This window comes from Oncorhynchus kisutch, linkage group LG19 (assembly GCF_002021735.2).
Source record: "Oncorhynchus kisutch isolate 150728-3 linkage group LG19, Okis_V2, whole genome shotgun sequence".
NCBI lineage: Eukaryota > Metazoa > Chordata > Actinopteri > Salmoniformes > Salmonidae > Oncorhynchus > Oncorhynchus kisutch.
Window position 1 is genome coordinate 43,259,252 of NC_034192.2, and position 18,182 is coordinate 43,277,433.

The window sequence follows — 18,182 nt, forward strand, 5'->3', positions numbered from 1 at the left end:
AATAAATAATTAAACCAATTTGTGTAGTACTGAATCATAAGTAAGGCTCAGGTTTTTGCAGATGCAAGGAGATTACAACTGTTCGGAATGATGATATGATACGAGGTTATGATTAATAAATTGACTGTTTATAGATGTGCTAGGTAAAGACTTTTAGAGATTAAATCGGAAGATGGTAACCGCTCTCACGGTGCCCCAGATCCTAATGAGTTAATTGTTACATTATTAATTTAATCGGGTGACAATTAAACATATTTAGGTAATTAGATAAATAACTGTCATCAGATTTAATGTTAAAAGTTAAGTCACGACACTTGGTTGCTGAATGGAACATATGGATATTCAAACAAAGATTACTTACTATGATAAAACATTTTTTACTATGTATGATAAACGACTTGCATTATGTTAAATATGCAATATGTGTTGAGAGATATAGAAAAACATGTACATTTTTTAGACACTTCATATCGATGGAGAATTCCGTCCATATCACCACAAACCTAGCAACAGGTAACATTGACAGTTGACTGGCGTTTTTTTCAGGTTAACATTTTGCCAGAAACTATTTCTGTTTTGCAACAACATATACTATAACTTTGGATGAAACACTAAAACCTTAATTGCTTCCTCTACATACATATACAGCAGTCAAAGTGAAATGTAATTTATTGAATGTAAATAAATGCAGAGAGGACCACGCGTACTAACTCACTGTTAATTTCCCTGGAGGTCAAATCCTATAAAAGGAAATACTCAATAACACTGTGGCACATTCAGGATGAAAACATGCACTATAAAGGTGAGACGCTGAAGATGTTGCACATTCCAAACAACTTATTTTGGTTTTAATGAAGGAGTGCATCTTCGTCGCACAGAAAACATTGGACTTTCTCTACAGTGGCACGTTTCTGCAATGCGTGTTTGATTTGACTCCAGTCGCTAGTCACATATCAAGACGTACATAACCAAATACTCCTTAGGCTATTGTAATTAAGCATATCTTACCTTCATTTTAAGGTAAGTCCTAGGGTAATCTTAAACCTGTCTTTGTCGGCACAATGAAATCACATAGATCTTTTCTATTTTTTACTTTAGTTTATTTGGTAAATATTTTCTTAACTCTTCTTGAACTGCACTGTTGGTTAAGAGCTTGTAAGTAAGCATTTCACGGTAAGGTCTACACATTCGGGGCATGTGACAAATAAAGTTTGATTTGATATGCTATATCACTACTCAACATCCAAATAGCCACACATTAAAGCAATAATACTGGTTCTATGATTGAACTCTTGCTCCGGATGAGTGACGTCATTGGCGGTCACATAAAAATAACAACACAAACTAAAAATGTCATCCCACTGATAAATGGATGTGACTGAAGCAGAGAGAGCACTCGATTGGTATGCCAGGGCCTCATTCTTAATTGTCTACGGTTGTGTCAATTGTCTGCTGCTGAGATTGCCCTGCTTCCATCCACCAAACTTCCCCCATGGATTGGACAAGCTTTTGTGCGCCACTTAATTTTCAATCAGATCCAATCCCTACTCGGTTGCAGAGCAGCAGGAGGGAGTAGACGGGGGTCATACGTTATCCAAAGGCCTAATGAGAAACCTTCAGTCAAAGCACGGCTGTCATTTTTTATCCTGTTCTTCCTAGTAGATAAGAGCGAGAGAGGGTGCGCTGTGCAGATAGAGGCTGTCCATTTCCACATGTACTCATTAAGCTGAGGCCAACTCAAAAGAGCCTAGCGGGTGGGGGGGGGGGGTTCTTCTCAAGGGTGTCATTTGAAAACAATCAATGCTCCTAGGCATGCCGAAATCCAAACCCTGGGTGCTAATTGTCCGTCTATCAACCTAATCTGGCATTTGCAACTTAACTAAAGTATTTTCGAGAGGCCTGTACAGGCCTGGATGTCTGTTTCTTGTCTTGCTATAACATAAGTGTGACATCAGTGTGACATTATACAGGGTGGCTCCACTGGGTCTATGGTCCATGTCTGTCAGTCACTGATAGCTTGATTTAATTGGAAGGAAGTCAAGTTGGTTAATTTCATTTCCAGTGGTGTAAAAGATAGTAGGGGTCATGTTAGATTTGTTTGGTCCATACAGTGATCAGGTATTAAGACTTTATTTTATAGAAATGGCAGAACCTGAATTTGTCTACATTTACATTGACAAGACCAAAGACTAAAACAATTAGTGTGATACTGAAATGATTGAAAATCACGATTACACTTATGAAAATATTTATGCCTAATGAAAGTATTTATGCCCAATAACACAAGGTAAATTGAAAACAGCGTCTGCATGGGCTGGGAAAAAAATGAATTACATGTTTTATAATATACCATTTAGACACATTCCATTTGACCACTAATAAACCCCAATCATTTGATATTATCTATTTCCCACCATTTACACTGTGACAATAGTATCCGGTACAATGAACAAATCCTCTGCAGCCATTTGCCGCCAAGACCGAGGCGGGCAATAATGTGGAAGACAAATGTTGTAAACATTAGCTTTGCCCTGACAGGGAACAGAGTAATGGAACAGCAAGAAGTGGTGAGAAGTACAGTAACAACTGCTGTAATACTCCTGCAATACTTCTACAATAATGCTGTAATACTGCTGTAATGCTGCTGCAATACACCTGCAATACTGCTGTAAAGTATTTTTAGAGAGAAAAACTACGTTTTCAAGGGACTATGAATATTTTTTAAAGGAGAGGGCTTTAACTGGACCAACAGGTCTAGGAGCGGTGCCTCTGCTGCTCTCATTCAATAAGAAATTGATTACAAATCAGTCACCGTAAAAAACTGTCTGGCCACGGACAAAGAGCAGCTAAAAGAGAAGAATGAAAAAAGAAACAATTTCCTGTCCGAGAGCCTTTTTCCTTTGGCTCATGTTGATCTTGTATTGATTCAGCCTACGTTGGTCAAATATCACAATCCCACTTGTGGATGGTTGTTGATGGAGGCTGGATTTGCAGATGGCTGAGATGGAGGGTTGACCAGACAGGACACATGAGAGAAGCTGATTAGAGCATCAGACAACAAGGGACAGATATCATTGATCCAAATGTCTTTGTCTGATTGGGATGAAAGGCCTGTCTGATTGGAGCCCTTTGTGTATACATGCAGAAAGGGCCCTACTGAACTGCCTCAGACTCATCTAAGGGAAGTGATGAGAAATTATGGAAGGTTTCTATGATGCGGTAGTTTGTTCTGCAAAATATACAAATATGTCCCATCTTTGATTATATTATTCTTTCAATTCCAATTTTTTAAAAGTGTAAATGTGAATTTGACTGTATTAATATTTTCCTGTATTTATTTAACTAGGCAAGTCAGTTAAGAACAAATTCTTATTTTCAATGATGACCTAGGAAGAGTGGGTTAACTACCTGTTCAGGGGCTTTGAACTTGCAACCTTTCAGTTACTAGTCCAACAGTCTAACCACTAGGCTACCCTGCCGGTCCTGTATAGCTTATCATGTAGAGTAACCGGTGTAAATTGGCTAGCTAGATAGTGGTGCACGCTAGAAGCATTTCAATTGGTGACGTCACTAGCTCTAAGACCTTGAAGTAGTTTTTTCCCTTGCTATGCATTGGGTGAGGCTTTTGTGAAGCGATAGATAAAGATGCTTCGTGGGAGGCAGTTGTCGATGTGTTCAGAAGGTCCCTGGTTCGAGCCCAGGTTGAGGCAAAAAGAGGGAAGGATGCAACACTGTTACATTGATGTTGTTGACCCGGATCACTCAGTTGGGCTCTGCCCAGCTGCTGCGTTTGCTGTGGAGAAGAAGGAGGTCAAACTGACTCTATACACACACACACTGGACTGTACCCACACACTCACACTGACACCCAAACATACGCCCACACACACATAACATGCATACTGACGCCACACACACTTTCACACTTACCAGATACGCTGCTGCTACTGTCTATTATCTATCCTGTTGCCTCGTAACTTTACCCCTATCTACAATGCCTTCTGAAAGTATTCAGACCCCTTGACTTTTTCCACATATTGCTAAGTTACAGACTTATTCTAAAATGTATTAAATTATTAATCAATCTGCACACAAAACTGTTATTTTTACTTTTTTGCTGATTTATAAAAAATAAAAACAGAAATACCTTATTTACATAAGTATTTAGACCTTTTGCTAAGAGGCTCGAAATTTGGCTACCGGGGTGCAAAAGAGAAAAAAGAGAAATAACAATATGGGGATGAGGTAGTTGGGTGTGCTATTTACAGATTGGCTGTGTACAGGTACAGTGATCAGTAAGCTGCTCTGACAGCTGATGCTTAAAGTTAAAGAGGGAGCTATATGACTCCAGCTTCAGTGATTTTTGCAATTCATTCCAGTTATTGGCAGCAGAGAACTGGAAGGAAAGGTGGCAAAAGCAAGTGTTGGCTTTGGGGATGACCAGTGAAATATACCTGCTGGAGCGCGTGCTACGGGTGGGTGTTGCTATGGTGACCAGTGAGCTGAGATAAGGCGGGGCTTTACCTAGCAAAGACTTATAGATGATCTGGAGCCAATGGGTTTGGCAACGAATATGTAGCGAGGGCCAGCCAACCAGAGCATACAGGTCGCAGTACAGTACATCACTGAGGCTAAGCTGCCTGCCATCCAGGACCTCTACACCAGGCGGTGTCAGAGGAAGGCCCTAAAAATGGTCAAATACCCCAGCTACCCCAGTCATAGACTGTTCTCTCTACTACCGCATGGCAAGCGGTACCGGAGTGCCAAGTCTAGGACAAAAAGGCTTCTCAACAGTTTTTACCCCCAATTCATACGACTCCTGAACAGGTCAAATGGCTACCTGGACTATTTGCATTGTGTAACCCCCCCCAACCCCTCTTTTACGCTGCTGCTACTCTCTTGTTTATCATATATGCTTAGTCACTTTAGCTATACATTCATGTACATACTACCTCAACTAGCCCGACCAACCAATGTGTGCCGCCACCCACCACCCGCCAACCCCTCTTTTAAGCTACTGCTACTCTCTGTTCATCATATATGCATAGTCACTTTAACCATATCTACATGTACATACTACATCAATCAGCCCGACTAACTGGTGCCTGCATGTAGCCTCGATACTGTTATAGCCTCGCTACTGTATATAGCCTCACTACTGTTATTTTTCACAGTCTTTTTACTGTTGTTTTTATTTCTTTACATACCTATTGTTCACCTAGTACCTTTTATTGCACTGTTGGTTAGAGCCTGTAAGTAAGCATTTCACTGTAAGTTCTATACCTGTTGTATTCGGCGCCCGTGACAAATAAACGTTGATTTGATTTGATTCAGTGGTGGGTAGTAAATGGGGCTTTGGTGACAAAACTGATGACACTGTGATAGACCTCATCCAGTTTGCTGAGTAGAGTGTTGGATCTCTGGAGAGACCTGAAAATAGATGTTTATCCCCATCCAACCTGACAGAGCTTGAGAGGATCTGTAGAGAAGAATGGTAGAAACTCCCCGAATACAAGCTTATAGAGTCTGAATTGTGGTATTTAAGTTTTTTGTAGTTGTTCGTCACACGGTCCAGACAAGATGTAGAAGCCATGCATCTTCTAGAGGAGAAGACAGTCAGGGTCGAAGTGGACGGGGTTCAAAGGTACGCCACTCCCCTTTTGTAGAAGAAGAACCTTCCTTTTGTAGAAGAAGCACACCTGCGAGGGACAGAGAAGTGTCTGTCCAACAATCCAAAGAAAGCAGCAGTGTACAACGTAGAGGTTCACAAGTTAAGAAGGTATCCGCAGTAGCAGTCAAAGAGTACCAAGGTTTGTACATTCCCCATCATATGGTCAAACACAATGGGAAAAACAGAGTCATCTTCAACTGTTCCTTCAACCCAAAGGGGCAAGGGCTTGAATGAACAACTCTTTCCCGGACCAACCTTGGGAGCTACTCTGCTTGGAGTCCTTCTCCGTTTCCGGGAACACTCTGTGACCATCAGCAGTGACATAAAGGGGATGTTCCATCAAGTCCACCTGCTACCCGAAGACCAGCCTCTTCTCTGGTTTCTGTGGCGAGACCTAAACCGTGATGATCATGCTGATGTCTATGAGTGGTAGGTTCTTCCCTTTGGGATGACATGTAGCCCCTGCTGCACCACATTTGCCCATCAGAAACATGTGTTTAACCACAGTGAGCCCGAAGAGGATGTGCGCTTTTCTGTAGAATGCTGTTTCTATGTAGACAACTGTCTACAAAGACTTCCTGTGGATGATGCCAAGAAACTGGTGGACAAGCTAAAGCACCTTCTTGCTGAAGGAGGATTCAATCTACGCCAGTGGGCCAGCAACATTCCAGCAGTCATCGAACACCTACCTCAAGAGTCCAAGTCGGAAAACAGTGAGCTGTGGTTCACCCAGGATGGCGTGGAAACCCAAGAGTACACCCTTGGATTACGATGGCAATGTCTGTCTGACACGCTTGGCTACAAGCAAGGTTAGCCATGGAGAAAGTTGAACCCACCATGCGCAACATATATCGATTCTTGCCAGTCAATACGATCCACCCAGCTTCATCATCCTATACACCACACGAGCCAAGGTTGTGGTCCAGAGGCTCTAGAATAAGAAAAGAGGGTGGGATGACCCAGATCTACCTGAATATCTCCTCCAAGTTTGGCTTATTTGGGAGAATGAACTTCCACGTCTGTCTCAGGTTACACTACCAAGATGTTATGTTTATTTGTTATTTTTTTTATTTTACCTTTATTTAACTAGGCAAGTCAGTTAAGAACACATTCTTATTTTCAATGACGGCCTAGGAACAGTGGGTTAACTGCCTGTTCAGGGGCAGAACGACAGATTTGTACCTTGTCAGCTCAGGGGTTTGAACTTGCAAACGGTTACTAGTCCAACGCTCTAACCACTAGGCTACCCTGTCAGCCCCGACATGGATCTCCCAACCAGCACAAGAAGTGTTCATATCTTCAGTGACCCCTCAGAATGTACGTATGGTGCCGTCGTGTACCTACATACTGAAAACACCAATAGACAGATCCAAGCGGCATTCCTTGCAGCAAAGATCAAAAGTGGTCCCGAAATGACAACAGTCGATGCCAAGACTAGAGCTCTGCGCTGCACTCACTGGTGCCCAGCTGGCCGAGGTCATCAGAAAAGAACTCACCCTGGAAATCCATGAGGTCACGTACTGGTCGGATTCTACAACAGTCTTAACCTGGCTCCAGTCGGACTCCTGCAGGTACAAAGTATTTGTAGGCACAAGAGTCGCAGACATACAGGAGCTCATGGACCCCAGGCCTGGTGTAACGTGAGAAACGGAGAGGAAACCGGCTGACGATATCACACGCAGCAAGATGCTGTCAGCTTTCAGAACATAACCATTGGAGTCAAGGTCCACCATTCCTGTGGCAGGCCCAGTCATCCTGGCAGAGAAGACCAGACCAAGTACCTCTCGATGAAGCAGAGGAGCTGTGGCAGCCTACCTTCTGTGGACTCCTGTCAGTGGACACCAAGTCATCTCTCCCTGATGTTGCCCAGTTCAAAATTTTCCAGGAGCTGGTGGAAGCCACAGTGCAGTTGCTACATGGGGTGGCCAGTATTGCCAACAGTTCTCCAGCCGACGATTTCAAGCAAGCAGAACTCAATGTATTCAGACATGCTCAGTCTGAGAGCTTCCCAGAAGACCTCCCCCTACTAGAGGCAGGCAAGCCAATCCCTCCGATCAGCCGTCTGGTGATGCTGGCCCCAGAGTATGACAACAACACCGGACTGACTTGTGTTGGAGGTTACCTTCACAGGTGTGACCAGCTGGGCCCTGACATTCTTCACCCAGTGGTTCTGGATCCAGGTCATCCGCTCACCAGGTTGCTGATCAGGGAATATGATGAGCAGCTGAGGCACCTGGGCCCAGAGAAGGTGTTTGCTGAGCTACATTGAAGGTTCTGGATTCTGAGAGGGAGAGCAGCCATTCATCATTTTCAGCTTGGCTGCACTGAATGCAGGAAGTGGCGAGGCCAGCCAGATGTGCCTAGGATGGCTGACTTGCCTCCAGCGGCTCCACAAGCCCACATTGGATTGCTTTGGACCGTAAATCATCAAGATTTGGCCGAAGAAATTAAAAGAGATGGGGCATCATCTTTAAGTGCATGACCACCCGGGCTGTACATGTGGATCTACAGACGAATATGGATTCCAGTTTGTTCCTAATGGCGTTGAGACACTTTATCGCTCGAAGAGGAAAGCCCTTTGAGACCCTGTCCGATCGAGGAACAAATTTCATGGGAGGGAAGCGAGAGCTACAGGAGGCGTTCATGGCTCTCCACCCACAGCTCCAGGAACAGTTAGCCAGTCAGAAGATTCACTTCGCCTTCAACCCACCAAGTGCACAACACTTTGGAGGATGCTGGGAGAGAGAGGTCAGATCCATCAAGATTGCCCTGCAAACCACCTTTGGTGTGTAGACCATCTCCGAACTGGAACTGTCAAGTCAGTTATCCCTGGAGCAGATGGGAAAGTGAGGACAGCAGAGATCCAAGTCAAGGACAGAACCTACGTCAGGCCTGTTGCCCGACTCATCAAGCTGCCTGCCTTTCCTCAAGAAGCTATTGACACTTAGCTGGCTTGTCTATTGAAGAAAATATGTACAACACATTTGGGGGCGGCTGTAAAAAACGGCCAGCTCATCTCCTTTCCAAGACCCCAACTTTCTTTGGTTTTCCTATAGTAATAGGCAGCCTTAGGGTAATAGCCTACCAAGCAAGGCCCCAGGCAGTCTGTAGCTTCTATTCTGATGATCAACCTGTTTTTCTCTCCTGCTTACTTTACCCCCTGAGAATAAATTGCTTTTCTGATGTTATTGTGCATGCAGCTAAATAATAACAATTAGTATTAGAGAGAGTGGTGTTGTATGTGTGTGTGTGGATCTTTGAACTGGAACTACTGCTTCCTTGTGTTCTGAACCACCCTGTGGTGGTTAATAATGACCTAAAATCCAGCACCTGTTTTTTCGATCCCTTTTTATTGGTCCTTCGAATTCATAAACAACCCATATTTTTCAGGTTATGACACCTACACAAGAGTGTCAAAACCCACAAAATCTACCACACGAGGCAAAACATTAAATTACACCACAGCCTACTTGTCAACAATATTTTTATGTTACACATATTTTTTTCTTGACCATATTGAATTATCATTGTAATTGTGCACACAATGATGTAATTGCGCGCACATGGATGTCAGACATGCACCTACCCTAATGCTCTGTTGCTGATGACTGGAATTAATGCAGGGACAGATTTCAAGAGCAGAACAAGGCACCCTCATTTTGACTGATGACTGATGTAAGAGCATGTACGTGATAGGTCTATCTGACTTATATGACACTCTTATGTAGTTGTTATAACCAGCCATAAAATAACACAATTTATGCCACAACAGGTGTAAATACAGTGCCTTGCGAAAGTATTCAGCCCCCTTGAACTTTGCGACCTTTTGCCACATTTCAGGCTTCAAACATAAAGATATAAAACTGTATTTTTTTGTGAAGAATCAACAACAAGTGGGACACAATCATGAAGTGGAACGACATTTATTGGATATTTCAAACTTTTTTAACAAATCAAAAACTGAAAAATTGGGCGTGCAAAATTATTCAGCCCCTTTACTTTCAGTGCAGCAAACTCTCTCCAGAAGTTCAGTGAGGATCTCTGAATGATCCAATGTTGATCTAAATGACTAATGATGATAAATACAATCCACCTGTGTGTAATCAAGTCTCCGTATAAATGCACCTGCACTGTGATAGTCTCAGAGGTCCGTTAAAAGCGCAGAGAGCATCATGAAGAACAAGGAACACACCAGACAGGTCCGAGATACTGTTGTGAAGAAGTTTAAAGCCGGATTTGGATACAAAAATATTTCCCAAGCTTTAAACATCCCAAGGAGCACTGTGCAAGCGATAATATTGAAATGGAAGGAGTATCAGACCACTGCAAATCTACCAAGACCTGGCCGTCCCTCGAAACTTTCAGCTCATACAAGGAGAAGACTGATCAGAGATGCAGCCAAGAGGCCCATGATCACTCTGGATGAACTGCAGAGATCTACAGCTGAGGTGGGAGACTCTGTCCATAGGACAACAATCAGTTGTAAATTGCACAAATCTGGCCTTTATGGAAGAGTGGCAAGAAGAAAGCCATTTCTTAAAGATATCCATAAAAAGTGTTGTTTAAAGTTTGCCACAAGCCACCTGGGAGACACACCAAACATGTGGAAGAAGGTGCTCTGGTCAGATGAAACCAAAATTGAACTTTTTGGCAACAATGCAAAACGTTATGTTTGGCGTAAAAGCAACACAGCTCATCACCCTGAACACACCATCCCCACTGTCAAACATGGTGGTGGCAGCATCATGGTTTGGGCCTGCTTTTCTTCAGCAGGGACAGGGAAGATGGTTAAAATTGATGGGAAGATGGATGGAGCCAAATACAGGACCATTCTGGAAGAAAACCTGATGGAGTCTGCAAAAGACCTGGGACTGGGACGGAGATTTGTCTTCCAACAAGACAATGATCCAAAACATAAAGCAAAATCTACAATGGAATGGTTAAAAAATAAACATATCCAGGTGTTAGAATGGCCAAGTCAAAGTCCAGACCTGAATCCAATCGAGAATCTGTGGAAAGAACTGAAAACTGCTGTTCACAAATGCTCTCCATCTAACCTCACTGAGCTCGAGCTGTTTTGCAAGGAGGAATGGGAAAAAATGTCAGTCTCTCGATGTGCAAAACTGATAGAGACATACCCCAAGCGACTTACAGCTGTAATCGCAGCAAAAGGTGGCGCTACAAAGTATTAACTTAAGGGGGCTGAATAATTTTGCACGCCCAATTTTTCCGTTTTTGATTTGTTAAAAAAGTTTGAAATATCCAATAAATGTCGTTCCACTTCATGATTGTGTCCCACTTGTTGTTGATTCTTCACAAAAAATACAGTTTTATATCTTTATGTTTGAAGCCTGAAATGTGGCAAAAGGTCGCAAATTTCAAGGGGGCCGAATACTTTCGCAAGGCACTGTATATGGGTCATGACAGTGTTATGACAAGTTATGTCAGCTGTTTTGACATATTATGATTATATTATGTTATGACACCAGGTGACAAGTTAGAATTGATTTATATCTTATCTTTCTCTCTGCATTGTTGGAAAAGGACCCGTAACTAAGCATTTCACTGTTAGTCTACACCTGTTGTCTACGAAGCATGTGAGAAATACCATTTGGAAAAAAGGGGGTGAGTGTAGGGACGGAAGCAATACTGTTACAGACGATTATTATAGTGTGACAATTGGCTTGCAGCAGTTCACTTGCACAGAAACCATGTAATTGTGTATCCTGCAAAATGAAAGGCAATCTAATGTTTCTCTCATGAATATTATTATATGACATAGCTTTGACCTTTCTCTCATGCCCCTGGTGTGTCCCAGTGATCTCTCTTTCTTTCCAAAGCGCGACCTTGTTTACTTCCCTTCACTCATTCTGAAGGAATAAAATAAAAATGGTGGAAAACAGTGGAGGCTGCTGAGGGGAGGACGGCTCATAATAATGGCTGGAATGGAGCAAATGGAATGGCATCATACACATGGAAACCATGGGTTTGATGTATTTGATACCATTCCATTCCACAATCTTCTCCAGCCATTACCATGAGCCCTTCCTCCCCAATAAAGGTGCCACCAACCTCCTGTGGTGGAACAAGTGCACACTTCAGGAAAAAGGTGAAATGATTGGGACCTACCCCATGGTCTACACCACCTACAGCGCTCTAAAAGCGATAAGCCAACTCCTTACCATGTACGGAAAGTACATGGTGTCTTTGCACAATCAATGTTCCAGAGCATCTTAAAGTCTCTAGGGAAATCTGAGCATTGGTGTGTACAGTATTACCACCTACACATTATATAAACAAGCAATGCTTTGCATCAACTGAGAAACTAATAGAGATACATGAAGTAGCTACATTATGTTGTATCAGGTTCATAAGGTGAGAGATGGCTCCGTTACTGTACAAAAATCCTTACTTCTAACAACAAACAAACATTCTGTGCAAGACAGGAATTTCTGAGAACTGCAATGAGGCAGGATCTCTGGTGGCTTCTCCAAAGCTCTAATCTAGAGCATAAAGAAGATAAAACTCATATCCTGCAACTACAAGTGTAGCATCTTATTTTGATCACTCTTTTGTTGCTGAGAATGTTTACATGAATTCACTGAAAACCCACACTAACATACGGTTTTATTAACCCTAATGCACTTTTTATGTAGCCTACTTTCGGCCAACTAACAATCCTTAAAATCTTGTTGTTGTAGGATTATTTTGCTGTGACAATATAGGTCAAATTAAGATCCTACATCTGTACTTTGCTTCTGCATAAAGTTCCATGACAGCCATTTTATGAAGCTATGAGTTGTAATTCTTACCTTTGTAGAAGCATTCCTCGCTGTGCATGATGGTTATCCTCTGTGCACCCAGACAGGAGGCCCGGTGGAGCTCACAGTGGTTCTGGTACAGCTTGCCGTCCGAGCCACACACTTCCTTGTAGTGTGGTTTACAGCGGTCCAGACAGATGCACTCCCCTTGACTGCTCTCATGGTTGACCACACAGTGACGCCCCAGGCCACAGTACTTGTGCTCACAAGGACTCTGGAAGCCATTGTTATGGCCCAAAAACCCTGCAAGGAAAACCATAGACATGTTCATACCAGAAAAAATAACAATAGACGAGTAATAGTATGACAGTTGGACTTTAAAAGGCCTAAAGTAGCTCTAGGTTTTACAAGAGCTTAGAAACCTTCAAATCAGAAACTGGAAGAGTACGAGGATGATAATCAGAGTTTTAAAAGCTTTTGGGGTTCACTTATAGTAACTATCAATAACCTCTCAACCGTACCAAATGTATTGGCTCTGTAATGGCAGGTTGCGCTCTCTTGGATCTCCTATCTACCAGTTCCATTGCCCTTTGGAATCGCCCTCAAGGGGGAAAAGAACATGGCCACCAATGCTGGAAAAACAATCCCAATAATGATGTTCACTGAAACAATATACTGAACTGGGAACATTCACCCAGTAAGCATCATTTATCTGCTGGAGCTCTAATGATGTTGTTTTGGGGTTGTATATTGCCATGATCATCTGGGCACCATTCCACCACGTCTGAATAGGGTAGAAACATTGCACATAAAGTAACAAGGAAAATGTGCAACGTTGACTCTAGTTTGAGCGCTGTCGTACTGTATACAAACCCCACCACTATTTAAAAATTCTACCATTTGTCTGACAATCAATCCACACCGCAGTGAGCTATATAATATGAATTATAAACTGGGTGGTCCGAGACCTGAATGCTGATTGGCTGGAAGCCGTGGCATATCAGCTGCACACAATGGGTATGACAAACATATATTTTTACTGTTCTAATTACATTGGTAACCAGTTTAGAATAGCAATAAGGCACCTCTGGGGTTTTTGGTAAATGGCCAATATACCACAGCTAAGGGCTGTATCTAGGCATTCCGCGTTGCATCGTGCGTAAGAACAGCCCTTAGCCATGGTATATTGGACGTATATCACACACCCCCGGGCCTTATTGCTTAAATATACATTAGGACCAAAGTATAAACAAGGGGATGCATTACTGTTCTCTGTAATCATCTGAGCTCTCCACAGCTTTCCTATTGACCACTAAATATTGAGTGGTGCATCACGATAGTACGATGCCTCAGGGCCTCAGATGTCTTCTTTACAATGGCCAATTCATCTGCAGCACGAGGTGCACATGGTGTTCTAACCCACTATAGAGGGAAATGAAAACCATCTACTGTCATTGGTCAGCGAGACAAACCGTTGGTAGGGAACCTGAATACAGTAACAAACAAACAAATGACTTGACTGGTAAAGAGGCTTCGTCACAGTGGTAGCGACTCCCCATGGGTGTATTAGCCCCAATCTGTCAGGGAGGATTAAACAATACAAGTGTGTACATTTGAGCCAATCAATGGCTTTGGTTTGCTGGGGTTTATTAATCTCCCTTGGTGCGGTGGCATAATGATTATTCAATGGGTTTTGTGTTGCACAGCGAGGTGCCCAAACGCCACGGACAGGGTCAGAGAAGGGCAGAGGGAGTTGTTAATTGGCATGCACGCCCAATCTCTGGGTGATCCAGTGACATCAAAGACAAATGACTAATTCCATGCAATGATTAGTTTATTGATGACTCGACGTTTCAAAAGGAAAGGCATGCAGAGGGAGGGAGTATATGATTTGGGGCGATGGTTAGAGTTACCGCATTTGTATTTGTATTTGGCTTTTCCAGAGGAAAAAAAAACAGTGTATATATACATATATATATAGGTGTATATATATGCACACACTCTACCGGTCAAAAGTTTTTGAACACATACTCATTCATGGGTTTTTCCTTATTTTACTATGTTCTACATTGTAGAATAATAGTGAAGATATCAAAACTATGAAATAACACTTTTCTTTGTGGTTACCACATGATTCCATATGTGTTATTTCATAGTTCTGATGCCTTCACTATTATTCTACAATGTAGAAAATAGTCTAAATAAAGAAAAACCCTTGAATGAGAAGGTGTATCCAAATATTTGACTGGTACTGGATATCAAATATTTGGAACTTTCACTTTGACATTTTTCATTAATTATTCATAACTGTTTTGTATAGGATGATTGTCAGAAAGACAGATAGACAGATACATTTGCATAGTTGAATGGATAGTTTATGTACAAACTTCACAGCTCACAGAGCAATTTCAGTATGGGGAATTGCCTTGATTTGAAGGAAACAGCAAGATGTCAAGTAAACAAGATGCTGAACAAGGGAAAAGGAAGTCATTCTCACTGGGATACAGTTGGTACTAGATTTATTTAGCCCTGTGTTTAATCTGAAGGTCCCAACATATGTTGACCCCAGTGTACATCACTTGAAGGGCAACGTCCTGCTATGCATTCATAATGAGATGCAGATCATGTTTAATTCTGGACTCAGCAGACATGACCAGAATGACATTGCAGGGGTTCAAAGACAAGAGCATTTAGGATGGAAATCTCAATACTGTGCCTGCGCACAACTCCTCGCATCATGCTCTGAGAAATCAATATGATGCATAAATATCAAGTGCCTTGTGTCTACCAGAAACATTTACTTCTTAGGTTTGTGCTAACGTACTCTCTTTGTAATGCATTTCTGAATCTGAAGCCTTCAAACACATCAGAAAGCTGAATCTAACTGAACCGCTCTCATTCACATTCATAAGCATGCCCCCAAAGTATGCTATTTACAGCACTAGCCTTCAGATATACAATGCGTCTTTTTTTCCAATTGCCATCTTAATTTTTTTCTAAAACCCAGGATGCAAGTCACGGCCCATCTGAGGTTTCAAATAACAGCGGCTCTGAGTCCTTGGGGAGTGTAGTAAACAACCGTTTGGAAGCTCTCATCTCAGCTCATCTCACCACTGTGAGTTAAGATGCCCCAGAAGACCCACGTGCAAGAACAAAAGGATGCAAGTCTGAATAAACAGCACACTAAACAATGCAAAAAGCCTACATGACATAACGCACAACACAACTCGCTCGCTACCCGTCACCCCACTTGGATTAGTTCCTTGAAGTTTACACCAGTAACATATTGTGTTACCACAGTCCATGGAGAAGCGACATATGTAGAAACCAGCAAAGCGTCTGCACTCAAGAAAAAGCATTAGCATTAACGATAGCAGGAGAAACTATGTATTTTTACTAGCCTACCTGTCATCATGGAAAACAAATAGTAATATATTCACGGTGGCAGGCCAGGTGTCATTTAACCTGCTATCTCTCATTCCCTAACAGTTGGAATTCATTCCTCCACACTGTCAACATGAAAACCTGATGCCTGATGAGGTCTCGCCAGTGTCAGCATTAACCATTTGTGGCATTTTTCTATTGAGCAAGACTTCAACATTCACACCCAAGAAAGGACCACCTGCTCAGAAATGATAAGAAGATTGTCAAATGTGTTCTTGTGCCGCTGTACTGCAGATCATATGACTATAAGGGTAAACTAAGTACAGTAGATAGCTTCCATCTCACAAATCTCTTTTAACTGCCAGCTATTTAACAGAGGCAATTCAGTTGAAGAGCGTTGTTCAAGGGTTTGAACTGATTTAGCATCTCTCTTGACACAATGGACGGTTTCCTCAGTGAAACTATTGCAAAGTGCAATCCATTGTGTTGTCTACCATGGAACTTTAAATGAATATAACAAAAGAAGTGTGTACAATATGGAGTTTTACAATATGGAAGAGAGTGTTAGGGAACATGGAAAAATAGCCTAGCCCATTGTAGATACTGTTTAAGATGCATATGAATGAATTCCTGTTGAGCATGGGTTTACCTGTAGTATTATACATCTGTTGTTTGTGTTTATGGACTAAATGGAAATAATTGGACAATTATAGTGAATTTCTATGTTTAAATGCTGTATGATCAAGAGATAATTGGTTAGATTACACAAAACTGTATGCTACAGGCAGTGTCAGTGGTCTCGCATTCACATAGGAAAGCAAAATACAAGAAGAGATCTCTTTTTCCCCTATGTTTCTCCTAGACACAAACTGGCTCTCTTTAACACCAAAATGAGACTAAACATTTTTTCATATTTGATCAGGAGGAACAACACATACAAGCTCATATTTGTTTGCATGCTAATAGTTACCATAGACTTCCATGCATTTTTCTAACGATAGTTAACAATTGCGCTAACTCTAGTTAGCAACTTCCTTCAGACTGTACGCAAATAAATACAAAATAGTGTCCACAGAGTATTCTGACTCTGAGGAAAACCCTGAAGTATCCCTTTAACAACTGCCCGTCCCAATATGTATAGGCTAGTTCCTTAGATAAACATGTACAATACTGTACATGAGCAGCCAAACTAACGGGACTAAGGGAAACTCAGGTGATTGCGAAGGAAAAGTAGGTAGAGAGGAGGAGCAGACAGCCTGTTTTATACATTATTAATATTGAAGCACAGAGGTGTTTTGATTGTGCTCAAAATCGTTGCACTGGTATTTTTTGAAAGATATGACAACCTTGTGTAATCAATTCAAATCAAATTGTACAGGTGTAGACCTTACAGTGAAATGCTTAATTTATATAGGGGGTACCGGTACAGAATCAATGTCAATGTGTCCGGGCAAACGGTGTAAATATATGTATGTTGGTAGAGTTATTAAAGTGACTATGCATAGATAATAACAGAGAGTAGCAGCAGCGTTCCAGAGGGGAGGCAATGCAAATAGTCTGGGTAGTCATTTGATTACCTTTTCAGGAGTCTTACGGCTAGGGGGTAGTATCTATTTAGGAGCCTCTTGGATCTAGACTTTGCACTCCGATACCTCTTGACATGCGGTAGTAGAGAGAACAGGCTATGACTAGGGCGGCTGGAGTCTTTGACAATTTTTAGGGCCTTCCTCTGACACCGCCTTGTATAGAGGTCCTGGATGGCAGGAAGCTGATGTATTGGGCCGTACGCACTACCCTCTGTAGTGCCTTGCAGTCGGAAGCCGAGCAGTTGCCATACCAGGTAGAGATGTAACCCGTCGGGATGCTCTCGATGGTGCAGCTGAATAACCTTTTGAGGATCTGAGGACCCAGGCCAAATATTTTCGGTTTACGTTTTGTCGTGCCTTCTTCACGACTGACTTGGTGTGCTTGGACAATGATAGTTTGTTGGTGATGGTGGCGCCAAGTAACTTGAAGCTCTCAACCTGCTCCACTACAGCCCCGTCGATGCGAATGGAGGCGTACTCGGTCCTCCTTTTCCTGTAGTCCACAATCATCTCCTTTGTCTTGATCACGTTGAGGGAGAGGTTGTTGTCCTTGCACCACATGGTCAGGTCTCTGACCTCCTCTCTATAGGCTGTGTTGAGGATCAGCGTGTTGAGGATCAGCGTGGCAGATGTGTTGTCCAGGATCCAGTTGCGGAGGGAGGTGTTTAGTCCCAGGGTCCTTAGCTTAGTGATAAGCTTTGAGGGCACTATGGTGTTGAATGCTGAGCTGTAGTCAATGAATAGCATTCTCACATAGGTGTTCCTTTTGTCCAGGTGTGA

The 18,182-nt window shown here is 42.3% G+C and overlaps 1 protein-coding gene across 6 annotated transcripts in view; it reads right to left on the bottom strand.

Annotated features, from left to right (window-relative positions):
- LOC109864856 (follistatin-related protein 5) overlaps positions 1–18,182 on the bottom strand; it is a 190,930-nt gene that overhangs the window by 108,790 nt on the left and 63,958 nt on the right. For all 6 annotated transcript variants that reach the window (XM_031797808.1, XM_031797806.1, XM_031797805.1 and 3 more), the window contains exon 4: positions 12,484–12,735. In XM_031797808.1, the coding sequence (XP_031653668.1) occupies positions 12,484–12,735 (252 nt within the window). The remainder of the gene's footprint in view (positions 1–12,483; positions 12,736–18,182) is intronic.